Below are 15,217 nucleotides of genomic sequence, written 5' to 3'. Positions count from 1 at the left end.
AAGCAGTCATGAAATTTATCTGGAAAAATAAGAGACCTAGAATAGCCAAAGCAATCCTTAACAAGAAGAGTGAAGCAGGTGGCATCACAATACCAGATCTTAGACTATACTATGAGCAATAGTAACAAAAACGGTATAGCATTGGCACCAAAACAGATGTGTATACCAATGGTACAGAATACACAGAGACAAACCCACATAAATACAGTTACCTCGTAGTAGACAATGGTGTCAAAAACATAGAAGAAAAAGTAGGCCCAAATCTCCGTTCTGTTGGATTAGGCCCTGACTTCATTAACAAGACTCCTATGGTGCAAGAAATAAAATCAAGAATCAATAAATGGGATGGATTCAAACTGAAAAGCTTCTTCTCAGCAAAAGAAACAATCAGTGAGGTGAAGAGAGAGCCTACAGAATGGGAGCAAATTTTTACCACATGTACATCAGATAGAGCACTAACCTCCAGGATATAAAGAACTGAAAAATCCCAACACCAAAAAACCAAATAACCTAATCAATAATGTGCTAAGGAACTGAACAGACACTTCTCAAAAGCTGATATATGAAAAAATGTTCAACATCTCTAGCATTATAGAAATGCAAATCAAAACTACTCTAAGATTTCATCTCACTCTAGTCAGAATAGCAGTTATTAAGAATAAAAGCAACAATAAGCATTGGCAAGGATGTGGGGAAAAGGCACACTCATACATATTTCTGGTGGGACCACAAATTGGTGCAACCAATCTGGAAAGCAGTATGGAGATTCCTTGGAAAACTTGGAATGGAACCACCATTTGGCCCCACTATCCCACTCTTCAGTCTATACCCTACAGACTTAAAAGCAGCATACTACAGGGACACAGCCACGTCAATGTTCATAGCAGCTCAGTTCACAATAGCTAAATTGTGGAGCCAACCTAGATGCCCTTCAGTAGATGAATGGATAAAGAAACTGTTTTATGTATATATATATATATATATATATATATATATATATATATATATATATATATATATATATACACACACACACACACACACACACACACACACATACACACACACACAATGGAATGTTACTCAGCATTAAAAGAGAATAAAATCATGGCATTTGCAGGTAAATGGATGGAGTTGGAGAATATAATGCTAAGTGAAGTTAGCCAATCCTCCAAAACCAAAGGCCAAATGTTTTCTCTGATAAGTGGATGCTGATCCATAATGGGGGACTGGGGGGAGCATGGGAGGACTGGAGGAACTTTGGATAGGGCAAAGGGGAGGGAGGGCAAGGGAAGGGGCATGGGGGTAGAAAAGATGGTGGATTTAGATGGACATCATTACCCTAGATCATGTATGAAGACACAAATGATGTGACTCTACTTTGTGTATAACCAGAGACATGAAAAGTTGTGCTCCGTATGTATACTATGAATTGAAATGCATTCCGCTGTCATGTATAACAAATGAGAACAAATTTAAAAAGTTGGCTTTGTGTTAAATGATCTCGTCCCACTGTAGGCTGATGTATGTGTCCCAGAGTATTAGGTAGGCTGGGCTGAGCTAGGATGTTTGGTGGGTTAGGTATAGCCAATGCATTTTCAGCTTAGAATAGTTTCAACTTCTGATAAGGTTTATTGGGTTGTAGCTCCATCACAAATTGAGAGGCCTCTGTAATTTTATTTTTGAGAATGAACATCAGTAAAACTGACTTTTTTCATATGAGTGTACAGGTCTTGGAATCTTATCCTACATAGACATTTGTGGAATCTTGGTAACAAGCACGCCATTTAAAGACTCATGGACTTCCCTTGGGAAATGACAGTCTTCTCAAATTCTCTAATTTATTGACCAGCGCATCTCTTTAATGTTGCTGCTCAGCAATCAGGATATAGAACAGTCCTGTCACCCTGCAAATTGCCGTTAGAGTCGCAAGAAAGTGGTTTTACTCTCTCCTGCTTACCCTTTGTATACAACGCCTACATGATAGCTTGCCCTTGGTAAATATTTGTTGATTGAATGAGGGAAACATATCAATGCCAACAAGTGATGAGAGTGGATATTGTAAGGGCCATCAGAGCAGATCTCTGGTGGAGTGGTGGTCTTTTTTCTCCTCCTCCCCACTTTATTTTCTCTTTCTTTGCAGTGCTAAGTGTTGAACCCGGGGCCTCATGCATGCTAGGCAAGAACTCTACTAGTGAGCTACACCCCGACCCCTTGGCCTTTATTGCTTAATATCGAATGATACAGAGATGAGATGACAGAGAGGATTTAGCTGACAAATCCAGAGCAGTTTTATTGGCACCTGCAGCATCTCCCATTCCACAGGAGAGGGAGGGGGCCAAGGGGAAAAGATGCTTCAGCTCAAGCGGGCTACAAAGAGACAGATTTCCACAGATTTCTAGGAGCCCCCAGGTTGTAGTAGTGTCCCAAGTCTCTGGCAATTCTAAGCCTCTCCCAGCCAGCACTGTTACCACTTGCATGCACATGGCTAGAGAACAGAGGGAACTTCCGTGGTCTTTGGTCACTCCAAAAGTGCCTCACCCAGACTTCCCAACCTCTGTTCTTATAGAGATGTGCAGCCGAGTCTGGGGGCTCCTAGTTCACCTGTGAAATCCCAATTTATTTCCTTGGAATAAAAGCAGCCAAAGCAAATTCGATGCACGATTACTCGAAGCCATTCTGCTTAGGATGATGTCAGCTTCACAGCACCGTTTGAAAAGTTCTGGTCCTTTCCAAGTCACCGTTCATTCCCTTTTAGCTGCCGTGTCCAGATGAGCACGAGGATTGCCCCACAATAGACCTAAGTTTGCAGCCTTCGTAGGGACTGGAGCGTGATGCAGTGAGACAATTCAAGGAAACATGGCGAGGAGGCGTTAGGAGCTCCGTTGCTGGCTTCCCCTGGGCGGGCAGGATCTGTGTCCACCAGACAGTGATTCCTGGTCCTTTCAGGGCAAGGTCCGGGTCCTTTTCTCTTCTTCCTGGGCCTTTCTCAATCTTTCCCTAGTGTAGCCCGCCCTGCGCCCTTAGCTCATGCGGAAGGGGGATGCTTTGCACCATAGGCTTCCTGATTTGGGCCCTTGGATGTCAAGTTGTTAGGAGAAAAGTCAGACTCTCAGGTCGGTTTCCAAAATCCACCCTGACCTGGCATTCCCCAGCGGCTTTGGCTACGACTGGATTTTCACTTCTCAAAAGCGTCTTTCGCTAATATTTTCTCATATGGTTGTCCCTGTCTGAGATGCTCTTTTTCCTTGTTTTTACGTGGACAATATATCTTATTTGGATCTGGGATCACCTCTCCCAAGGAAGCTTACTTAACCTTCTCTTCCAGACTCTTACCTTTCCCTCAAGGTTCGGATTCTGCTTACTGTAATCACCTGGGCTCTGTCCTCCCCACGCTTAATGATAAACTCCACACTCCAAGGATCCTGTCTCGCCTGCTTGCCGCCCTGTGGCCAGCACCTAACATCAAGCCCTCAGTGAGTAAGTACTCAACAAACAGAGTCACATGGCCCTAATGACATTCAGTCAATGACAGACTGCATGTATGACAGTGGTCCCAATGAGATCAAGCAATGCACGACTCTGCGTACTGAGTACTATCTGGACTATGAACCAGGGCACCTCCAATTGGGAAGGGCTAGACTCACCCTTCTGGGAAGGTGGTGTGAGATATACTCGGCAGGATGCTCACCGGTTCCAGCATTTGGGGGAAATAGTTATAAAGCCTTCTTAAGATTTCCTTTTGAACTTCTGCATCTCAAAATCCAAAGTGGCCACTCTTCCATCCCATGCAATTCCAGACTTTGTTCCAAGCTCAAACATGTTTCGTTTCTCCTCTCTGGAAATTCCCCAGTGTCACGGTGGTCAGGAAGATGAGCTGACCTTTCTGTTGATGAGCTTCCTCAGGGCCCCCTTCAGGTCCCTGTTCCTCAGGCTGTAGATAAAGGGGTTCAGCATGGGGGTGACCGCTGTGTACATCACAGCGGAAGCCTTCTCCCTCACAGCTGTGCGCACAGAGGAGGGACACAGATACACCCCAATGGTGGTCCCATAGAAGAGGGCCACCACAGAGAGGTGGGAACTGCAGGTGGAAAAGGCTTTCTTTCTTCCGCCCGCAGAGGGGACCTTCAGGATGGCCACCATGATGCGGGCATAGGAGGCCAGGATGCAGACGAAGGGTGTGGCTATCACCATCCCGGCCACAATGAGGACGAAGATCTTGTTCACCGATGTGTCCGTGCAAGAAAGCCGGAGAAGGGGAGTGAGGTCACAGAAGTAGTGGGGCAGCTCATTGTAGCCACAGAAGACAAGGCGGGCCATCAGGAGGATGTGGGTGAGGGAGAGGAAGCAGGAAGTCACCCATGGACCCCCGGTGAGCAGTCCACAGAGGCGGGGGCTCATGATGGTGGTGTAGTGTAAGGGGTGACAGATGGCCACGAACCGGTCATAGGCCATCACGGCGATCAAGACGCTATCCATGATACCAAAGAAATGGAAAAAGTACATTTGGGTCAGGCAGCCAGGATAAGAGATGGACTTGCTCCTGGTTTGGATGTTCACCAACATCTTGGGGACAGTGTTGGTGGCCAGGCAGAAATCGACCAAGGAAAGGTTGGCCAGAAAGAAGTACATGGGCGTGTGGAGGTGGGAGTCGGAGCCGATGGCCAGGATGATCAACAGGTTCCCGATGACGGTGACCACGTACATGCAGAGGAACAGGGAAAAGAGAAGAGTCTCATGTTCTGGATTCTCTGAAAGTCCCAAGAGGATGAATCCAGATGCACTGGTTTGGTTCCATGGTTCCATGGGGGGTGGTGCCTCTGGAAGCATTGAAAGGGAAGTTAATGGAGGTCAGGGAGATAATTTTAGGAGGTCAGATAGGATCACACCCTGGTTCTCATCTGGGCTAATTACAACACCTTGAACTTTGGTCAAAGTGCTTACATTAACACATCTTTCAAGGCTTAGTTCCTCTTCTGAATATTACCACTTCATACAGAGATCGAGAGAGTGGATCATGCATGGGCACTTGCGGCAGAATTAACCAAAGGGTGTTCTTCAGCATAAACAAATTGAATCAAGAAAGACATGATGTCCAAGGAGCAGTGGTCAGCCAAAAAGTTGGCATATAGGTAGAAAATCTATAACCCAAACACTGAGTTGTCAATAGTAATATTATTTAGAATGTGTATGTATAAAAAGTGGATTAAAATATGAGGCAACCAATAAATTTATGAAAAATGCACAAAATCGGCCAGGTGCGGGGGCATGTGTCTGTAATCCCAGTGGCTCTGGAGGCTGAGGCAGGAGGATCGAAAGTTCAAAGCCAGCTTCAGCGAAAAGTGAGGTGCTAAGCAACTCAGTGAGAACCTGTCTCTAAATAAAATACAACATAGGGCTTGGGATGTGGCTCAGTAGTACAGTGTCCCTGAGTTCAATCTCTGGAACCAAAAAAAAAAAAAAAAAAAGGCACAAAATCACTAGCCATCAGAGAAATGCAAATCCAAACTACAACCAGGTATCATCTTATTCCAGTTATAAGACCTATTAACAAAACTTTAAAAAGTAAGAAACGCTGGTGAGGATGTGGAGAAAAAGAAACCCTAACACACTGTTGGTAGGTACATAAATCAGTGCATCCACCCTGGAGAACAGCATGGAGGGCTCTCAGAAAAAGTGAAACCCAATTACCGTAGAATCCAGCTCTCCCTTTCCTGGGTATGTAGCCAAAGGGAATGAAATCATCATACCTAAGAGGCACCTGCATACCCATGTTTATTGCAGCATAATATCAAATCAATCTAGGTGCTCACCAAAAGGTGAATGGAGATAGAAAATAGAGCATGAACACAAGAATATCATTCAGTGACAAAGAAAGAGGAAAGCCTATCGTCTGCCGCAGTGTGTGGACAACATAATACTGTGTAAAATAAGCCAGATGCAGAAAGAAAAGTGCTGCATGGAAATAAAAAAAAAGTTGACCTGAACATAGAAAATATATAAGATAAAAAAGTAGAGTTAGAATAAAATCTAAGTCTAAGGTTCTCACATTGTAAAGAATAGACCTGTTGAGTATGCTGGACTTTCTCCATCAGGTATACCTGACTAAAACATAAGGATGACCACTAAACTAATGATAGTGCCTGGGCGACTTCTAAGGTGGCAGTCGGGGTATTGCAGAAAGGCGTGGGCCAAGCCAAGCAGGAAAGGCGAAGCCCCCCATAGCTGCTGGCTCCACACCCACAGGGTCAGCCGACTGCAGGTGCGATGTACTTTCAGAAGTTGCATCTGAAACAAGCCAGGCACAGAAGGACAGGTACAGCATGAGTCTTCTCACCTGGGGAGGCTAACAGCATCTCTCTGAATATGGAATACTGGTTTCTAGAGGTTGGGAAGGTGGGGAGGGTGGATCAAGGGAGACAGGAGGCTGGATTTAACAGAAGTGTCCCATAGGCGTGTGTTGAAATGCCCCCTGACCCCTCAATACATGCAACTTACGTGTTAATCAAATCCCAGTTCAGGGGCGGTGCAGGTTAGAGTCTGTCTCCAGTGCCTATGGATTTCCGTCTTGGGAACCGCTCGCTTCTCAAACTCAAATGCTTTCCAAGCTCCTGGCTTTTATTTTTTATGCCTCTGTGGTCCCTGATCCTTGAGGGAATCTGATAAAAGTCACAGGATCTCCTGTCAAGAAAAAGAAACACTGGGGTGTAATTTTCCGTATCCTTTCAGGATTGATGGTATAAATTCCAAGATACGAGTTGCTTTGAAAAGCTTCGCTCCTGCACCTTTTTTCAAGACTTCTTCCCCAACCACGACTCCAGGCTGAAACCCACACCTGCATTGCTTCCACATACTCAACATCCTCGTGGGGACAGCCCTCAGGCAGAGGGAACATTGGGAAGCAGACCTGAGTGGGTCAGATGGACCAGGACTTGGATCCTGGCTCTGTTACTTACTACTACGCTCTTCCAGCGTCACCTTCCTATGTTTACAGTCTGGAGAGGCCCCTGAGGTTTCCTAGAGGATGACATGGGGTGGCGCAGGAAGGGCTATCTTAGGGCCAGGCACCAAGTATGGTCTCGCCAATGTCAGGCAGTGTCACCTCAAGTCTAAAGAAAGAGGTGTGAAGCTGGGAGCCGTGGTGCATGCCTCTGATCCCAGTAGCTCGGGAGGCTGGGGCAGGAGGATTGTGAGTTCAAAGCCAGCCTCAGCAACTTAGCAAGGCCCTAAGCAACTCAGTGAGCCCCTGTCTCCAAAATAAAATACAAAAAGGGCTGGGATGTGGCTCAGTGGTTAAGCACCTCTGGGTTCAATGCCTAGCACCAAAAATAAACAAACAAACAGATAAATAAATAGATAAATAGATAAACAAATAAAAGAAATAGGTGTGAAAGAGACAGACCTGGCTACCAATGGACATATGGATACAGAATTCACGTCCATATAGACAACAGAACATCATTTGGTCTTGAGAAAGAATAAAATTCTATGATTAGTGGCAGCATGGGTGAGCTCAGGTGACATTATGGGAAGAGAAATAAACCAGTCACAGGAAAACACATACATCCTCTTCCTATATGTGGAGGCTAAAAGGTAGATTCCACAGATGCAGAGAAGGAAACAGTGGTTGCCCGGCTAGAAAGGGTTTGGGGGAGGGGACAGAATGACGTTGTTGATTGAGAATAAAAAAGAGAGCTGGGTGCGAGGAATAAGTTTTTTTTTTTTTTTTCTGCAGCACAGTTGGGTAACTGTACAAATAATTCATTGTATGTTTTTAAATGGCTAGAAAGGATTTTAAGGTGCCCAGCACAAAGATGATAATGTCCTAGGTGGTGTGGATGTGAATTACCCTGATGTGGTAATTATAGGCTGCATACACCTACTGAAATATCACACTATAACCTACAAATATGCACACTTCTTATGTGTCCATTAAACATGATGAAAAATAGAGACACTCCTGGGTTTGGCTCAAGGAGTCACCATTTATGAGTGTTCTTGAGAATTGCCTAGAATCTTACTTTGTCAAAGGGGATGATATTCTGTATAATTTTTAGGGTTGTTTTGAGGACTAAACTTGTGGAGAATTCTCTGCATAGATTCTGACATTAAATAATATTGTTATGATGAGCAGTCTCTTCCCTTTTTACTTCTTCCTGGCATGGCAAGCTCAATATGTAAAAAGTAAAGTCTACTTTCCTCTGGAGCCTCTTCTTTCCACGAATGGAATCCCCATCCTTCTGACACCCACACTGGAAACTGCAGCCTTTCTTCCCTCCTTACTTCCTTGGCCAAAGGTGATGAGTTGCTCTGTTCTGCACGAGTTGGACGATCTCTGTAGTCGTTCCCACCCACTCCTCTTCCATTTCTGAATTCACAGGTCTTTAGCGAGTGCTCACAGATCCTTTCTCTTTCCTCCACTAGTTTCATCTTCTTGAAGGTTAGTTTGTAGCATGTCGTTCTCATTCAGTTACTCATTAGCTCCTGTGCACGATGAACACCTAATGATGACTACCCCAGAACAGGACCTGGGCTTAGTAGTGGGGACAATGATGTGAAAACACACAGAGAATCGAAATCAAGGGTTATTTGCTCATGTTTGTGGCCAGTGTCTTGTCTGGGATGTAACGACACACAAGGTTTTTCAATGCATGCATGAAAAAACAATGGTTCTCTTTTTCCTACTTGCCTTCTCCAGTGACAGCCACTGTTCTTAGTTCTTTGCTAACTTGTTAGTCACAGTCACCCAAAGGGGTTGGTGCTGCTTCACATTAGAAGAAATGGAGGCACCATGAGACTCATAAAAATCAGACGACACTTCCAATAGGGTAGGTGACAAAATTCACCAAAGGAGTCCGAATCCAGAGCATGCATTCCTCACCTGTGCATTTCATGAATCATGAATGAACAAATCCATTTGTGGTTTAGGGAGGGAGATGAACTCTAAGGGTCATTTCTTTAATTATGCAGACATGGTCTTAATAAAGAATCACCCTGAGGATTACAGAATCACTCAGGAAACACAGTCAGGCACTGATTTTCAGAAATTCTGGGGTCTACATGATATCCTTGAGTTGCTCCCTATTTCCCACTGATCAAGGTCCAAATATTGAACTCTACCTTCAAAAGTCTCCTGGATCTTTGGCAAGTCTATACTTGGTGACTACCCTTCCCCTCTAAGTGTTCCTCCAGCTGCTTGGGAGCAGATGCTGATCCTCCTCAGGGTCCATTCTTTTCTGCTATTTCCACCTTCCATGCTTCTTCACATTCTATAATATTTAATAGTGTCCTAACATGTGCCAATTACTGCAGTTGGCACTTTACATATCTGGCATATCATCCTAACAACAAATTGTGATCCCTGATTTGCAGATGAGGTGCCCGGGGCTTTAAGAGGAGACAGGATGTGTCTGAGCTCCCACAGATATTTCAGGGGTTGAGCTTGGATCCTAATGCACGTCTGCATGGGTCCACAGCCCACAGCCTTTTCCCTGAACCATGCAGCCGCCTCGTGGTCTCTGTCCTGGAATTCCTGTCTCAGACCCTTCTCCCTCAAATCCTTCTGCAGGTCAATGTCAAAGGGAGTTTCTTATTCTGTGTTCTGACGTCACATTAGAAGTTTATGTCATGCTGTGGTAACCTGATGTGAAAACATCCTTTTGACCAAAAGAACATTTTAATATCCAAAGACGTTTTTAATAACCAAAGAAGAGCTAGTAAATATCCTTTTATTAAATTACTAACTGAACCAATCAGCTGATCTGACTTCCTCCCTCCCTGACACCCGAGTTTTTGCCCACTCACTCTGTCCCTCCTCCTTCTTTCAGAGCTCTTAGGAAAAGTCCGGGGAGCTGGAAGGTGCAGGTGTTGCCTTCGTCTTCTCAGTGAGTCTCCACTCAAGGAAGCACCACTCCAATCCTATCTGGTGCCATAGACTCTAAGGGCACTCAGCCTGGAGAGATCAGGAATCTCCAAGGCTTTCACAGACTCAGTGTTGGGAAGAGCCCAACTCTGGTCTCGGGAGCTATGGCTGACAGAACCCTTCTGTTCTCTGCTTGGAAAAGATGGCCCAGTTACTAAAAAGAACAATGTGACAAAGCATGTTTTTTGGAAAAGGTTTGGTAGCATCGCCGCTGGAGGAGGCCGAGCTGAATGGATGAGTGGCCCCTGGGATAGAATCTTGTGGCCTCTCTGAGATCAAGAGCCTGCCCCTCGAAAATTCTGTGAACCCCTCTCCAGTCTCCCTCCCTGACTACTTACTGGGCTCTCTTCTTTCTTCCAGACACCACCACTCAGGCACTCGTTAAACTGGCTGGGTTTCCTCTCTTGTGAGGGACGGCAAAGAGGCTGACTCTTTGGGCCAGAAGGATGCCTCGTGGGTTCACGAATTGGAATCCTCCTGGCCCGAAGAAGGGAAGCAAAGGTGGAGAATAAATTGTAGGAACTGAGGGAATATTTACAATTTCTGAGCCAGCAAAAGTCAATTCCCGAGACGCCTTGTTAGACAAATTGTCCAATTTCACCTCGAGTCCCTGAATAGTTGCTTCCTGTCGGGCTGAACTTGGCAGCCAAAAGACTACACGGACCATCTTAGGTCTTCAGGAGGTGACTTATGGACAAGTTGCCAACTTTCTCTGCACCCTCTCCTCTGGGAACAGACTCTGCTCCATTCCTAAACTCCCTTTCTAAGGCTCAGTCCTGTCATCCGAAAAACTCCTTTCTTATTTGCAACCTCTGCCCCATCCCATCACTTAAAGAACAGGAAGCAATCCACACATCTCCCAGCGGCCTGTCACCTAGCAACCAGGCTGCCTCCATCCTCACTTGGCCTCTACAGTGGCCTCTCTGTAAAGGCATCGGGGCTTCCTTGCAGTTCTGCTGAAGCAGGAAGTAGGTTCTACCTGATGGGATCCCGCAGAGGGGCCTGGCTGCCTGAGTGCAGCCGGATGCTCCCTGGGCATTGCTACCGTGGGACATTCTGGGCGTCTCTGCTTTTGCAGGTTTAGGAACTCAGATTTATGAAGTCACCCAGGAATCATAGGGTTCTGTGCTCATTCAATGAACACTCTTAGAAGTAGTCGACACATAGTTTTTAAAAGGCTTTAGTTACGTAAATACCCCAATATAGACAGAAATAGAGCACAGTACTAGTTTGAGCCCTATAAAATTGCCCATATTCTTCTATCATTTTGGGCCAACAATATTCACAATTTTTCACATAATCCACTTAATATAATGAAACTCCACATGCTCTTCACCCAGTTTTAATGCACAGCTCTTATGAATTTCACTGGAATTTTCTTGCACTTTATATTCACCCGTCATGTTTGTCTGCGTCACTCTTTCTAGAACCTCCTGTTTGTAACATTGCAGTGCATCTCCTTCCAGATCCTCGCTCTTCCCGACAAGGCATCCACCCAGCCTGTAAGTCCACATTTATTCTCACCTAGGACACCTCATTTGTCACACTCTCTGGGCCATCAGATGCATCATGCCTGCAATCGTGGAAAATGAGGATCTTTTTATCCTACCTTTGTTTATTAGCTAGAATATTTCTACCAAAAGAAACTTCCCTTTATTAACTCATTGCTCTGAAATCTGATTTTCTTGTAGTGCTGGGGATTGAACTCAGGGCCCTCTGCATGCTGGGCAGGTGGTTTACCCGCCGAGTCACGCCCCCCAGCCCGCTCTGCCTGTCTGAGGGACTGTTTATATGGGACAGCAGCACAAGTGCTCTCTCTCCTCTCCAGATTCTTTCCCTTTGCCTGATGGCTTTCAAAACAATGATTTGGTTCCCCAGCCTCTCTCAAGCACGACCAATGAGTGAGCTTCCTTTTCTCTTTTTTAAGCTCATTATTATAAACTCATTATTTTTTGAACCATTGGTCACTTGTCCTGCTGGTTCTCATATTGTCTTATAGTTTTTCAGTAAGAGTCTTTCAAGCTGCCCCCACCCCCAGAATTCTTTAAAGAGCTCCAGATCTAAAAAAAAAAAAAAATTATATTTCAAAACCACAATGTGGCTTCCAGTTATGTTTCTTGCTTCTTGGTTGATCATTATTTCTAGGCTTTAAAATAGACAAAGTCAGGAAATAGATATTTAAAGACAAAATATATCAAGTGTTCAGGAGATCATTTTAATTCAAATTAGGGGTTATAGGGCCTTTTTTTGAGACAAGATTTTGCCATGTTGTCCAGGCCAGTTTCAAACTCTTGGGCTCAAGTGATCCTGCTGTTTCATCCTGCTGAGTAGCTGGGACAGCTGTGCCAGCATAACTACTTGGCCATATATATGCATTTTTTGCAGTGCTGGGAATTGAACCCAGGGTCTGGAGCCTGCTACGTAAACACCTGCCATGACCTGCATCTCCAGTCCCTGGGTTTATTGGTTTTTAATTTAAAAATCGCTTTTTTATTCAATCTGGAAATCCTTTGGATGTTCTGAAATTCTTAGTTCCCAAGACAACAAATTAGGAGAATTATTTTAGAATTTCCCTATGTTGACTGCAGCAAAACAATATCAGCATTCTCACCAAAAATAGACTATTAAAAATAGATTTATTTTGGGAGGATTAAAAAATATTTTAGAATGTATCCCACTAAGAATGTTCAGTCAAGTTATGATAGTTTTAAAGTAACTAAAGAAATTTTCTTTCTATTGTAAAGCCTCCAATGAAACATACAGGTTACTTGTTTCATTTTGACTTTTATGTTTAAGTGAATTGAATCTAATAAATGTATAAAAACCTAGCAGGGTTCCCAAGTTACATTCACAAAAAGAAGAATACAGAGATGTCTGGATTTATCCTCTTCCATTCTATTCTATCTTCCTCCTCTGTTCTGTTCTTTATAAATAATAATTTTTATTTTTTTTTCTGGTTTCTTCCATGATTGTATTCTCAATAAAAGCAAATTTGTAATATTGTTTAAAAATTTAAAAATTAAGTGACTTTCTTATTGTTGAGTTTTAAAAGCTCTTTATATATGTTGGATAGCAGTTCTTTCATCAGGCATATAATTTTTTGAAGATATTTTCTCTAAATCTGGCTAGTTTTCTCACTCTATTGCATTGTGTGTGTGTGTGTGTGTGTGTGTGTGTGTGTAGGGGTACTAGGGATTGAACCCAGGAGTGCTCTACCACTGAGCTTCATCCGCAGTCCTTTCTGTTTCTTTAGTTTGAGACAGGGTCTCAACTAAATTGGCCAGGTTGGCCTTGAATTTTTTGATCCTCCTGCCTCAGCCTCCTGAATTGCTGGGATTATACCTGTGCACTACCAACCCAGGTATGGACCTGACTTGACAGCATCTTTTGTAAAGCAGAAACTTTTATTTCTTGATTTAAAAATTATTATAATTCTGAATACATATTAGTTATACAAAATAATTAAATTCTCTGTGCTCTTACTATATAGCATATGCTGATGGCATCCACCCATCCTTCTCTCCCCTCTCATTCCTTCCCCATCTCACTCTCCTCTAAGCCCCGTACCTGGGGTCTGATAATCCCTCTTCTACTTTCAGGTTGTCAAATTTTTAAAGTTCTTCGGTCTTCACACACGAGAGAGAACAGGCTACACCGGCTTTCGGGGTCTGGCTTATTTCACTTAACATGATGTCCTCCAGTTCTACCCACATTGCTGCAAATGACAAGATTTCATGCTTCTTTATAGCTGAATGCTATTCCATTGTGTATCGATGCTGCATTTTCTTTATCCATTCCTCTTTTGATTAGCACCTGAGCTGATTCCATATCTTGGCTGTTGTGAATAGTTTTGCAATACACGTGAGTAAGCAGGCATCCCTTTCACACGCTGACTTCATTTCTTCATTTCCTTCAGCTTTATGCCCAGCACTGGGACATTTGGATCAGAGAGTGGCTCTGTCTTCAGTCTTTTGAGACCTCTGTGCTGTTTTAAACAGTGCCTGTACTAATCTACACTCCTACCAACAGTGTAACACGGTTCCTTCCACACTTTACCAGCATTTGTTGCTATTACTATTTTTTGATAGTAGGGATTCTAACTGGGTTGGGATGGTATTTCATTGTGATTTTGACTTGCATTTCTCTGATGACTACAGACATTGAGCATATTTTTTCATCTTTTTTTTTTTTGGAAAATGTCTATGCAGATCATTTGCATATTTTAAAAGTTGTTTTATGTGTATTTTTGTTGTTGAGATTTTTTGAGTACCTTATATATTATGGTTATTAATCCTTTGTTAGAAGGATAATTAACAAATATTTCTCCCATTATGTAGTTTGTCTCTTAAGATTTTTTTATTAGTGCATTATATTTATCCATGATATTTGGTTTCATTTTGACATACCTTTATAAGCACGGGTTATAATTTGCTCCAATTCTGTTCCCAGTACTTCCTCTTTCCCTCTCCCCCTCCCTCCCCCATTACTTTTCCTCTACTATTCTGATATTTCTTTTATAGTTTTTTAAAATAAGTGTATTATGGGTATACATAAAAGTGAAATTCAATGTGATATATTCATATAGAGAATAGTATAGTTGGATTCATCCCACCATTCCTCCCTTTTCTTGTCTCTCCTCCCTCCCCCTCAATCCCTGTACTTTGCTCCATTGATTTCTATTTTTATTCCTTCCTCTGTTGTACAGAAGCTTTTCAGTTTGATATAACCCCATTTGTCTCCTTTTGCTTTTGTTCCCAGTTCCCTTGGGTATCACATCCCAAAACCATTGCCTATACTAAAGTCTTGAAGTGTCTCCCTTCAGTTTTCTTCTAGTAGTTTCATGGCAGATTATATAATTCTATTCGGCGAAAACCAAATGCTTCACCAGAATGTGTAAGTGAATCCCATAGAGTTGCAGAATACAAATCAGCACACAAAGCAAATGCACTTTTTGCAAATCACAAGATTGCCAAGGAAGACCTCAGGAAAGCCCTCCCATTCATGTTGGCTACAAAATTAAAATACTGAATAATAAATTTAACCAAGGAAGTAAACGATCTCTACAAAGAAAATGACACAACACTGATGAAAGAAATCAGAGCTGTCATATGAGCCACAGTAACCAAAGCAGCACAGGGCTTGCATAAAAACAAGACACGTGGATAGAACAGAATAGAGATCCCAGAAATAAACCCGCACATGCGCACGATCTTATTCTTGATAAAGATGTCAGTGACTTAATCTGGAGCAAGAACAGAGCTTCCAATACAGGGTTCTGGGCCAATGATATCCATA

General features: G+C 43.2%; 1 protein-coding gene across 1 annotated transcript; it reads right to left on the bottom strand.

Annotated features, from left to right (window-relative positions):
- Positions 1-3,864: 3,864 nt before the first annotated feature.
- On the bottom strand, positions 3,865-14,519 carry Or1m1 (olfactory receptor family 1 subfamily M member 1). Its single transcript, XM_027954959.2, has 2 exons — positions 14,486-14,519; positions 3,865-4,811 (listed from the first exon to the last, which is right to left on the bottom strand). The coding sequence occupies exon 2, from the start codon at positions 4,804-4,806 to the stop codon at positions 3,865-3,867; it is 942 nt and encodes a 313-aa protein (XP_027810760.2). The 5' UTR covers positions 4,807-4,811; positions 14,486-14,519.
- Positions 14,520-15,217: the final 698 nt, after the last annotated feature.

This window comes from Marmota flaviventris, chromosome 1, assembly GCF_047511675.1.
Source record: "Marmota flaviventris isolate mMarFla1 chromosome 1, mMarFla1.hap1, whole genome shotgun sequence".
Taxonomy (NCBI): Eukaryota; Metazoa; Chordata; class Mammalia; order Rodentia; family Sciuridae; genus Marmota; species Marmota flaviventris.
Note: the sequence above shows the minus strand (reverse complement) of the source record. Positions and strands in the feature narration are given on the sequence as shown.

Bases quoted from the DNA above. Each gene is read 5' to 3' on its own strand.
- Or1m1 (XM_027954959.2), bottom strand. From the start codon at position 4,806: ATGGAACCATGGAACCAAACCAGTGCATCTGGATTCATCCTCTTGGGA.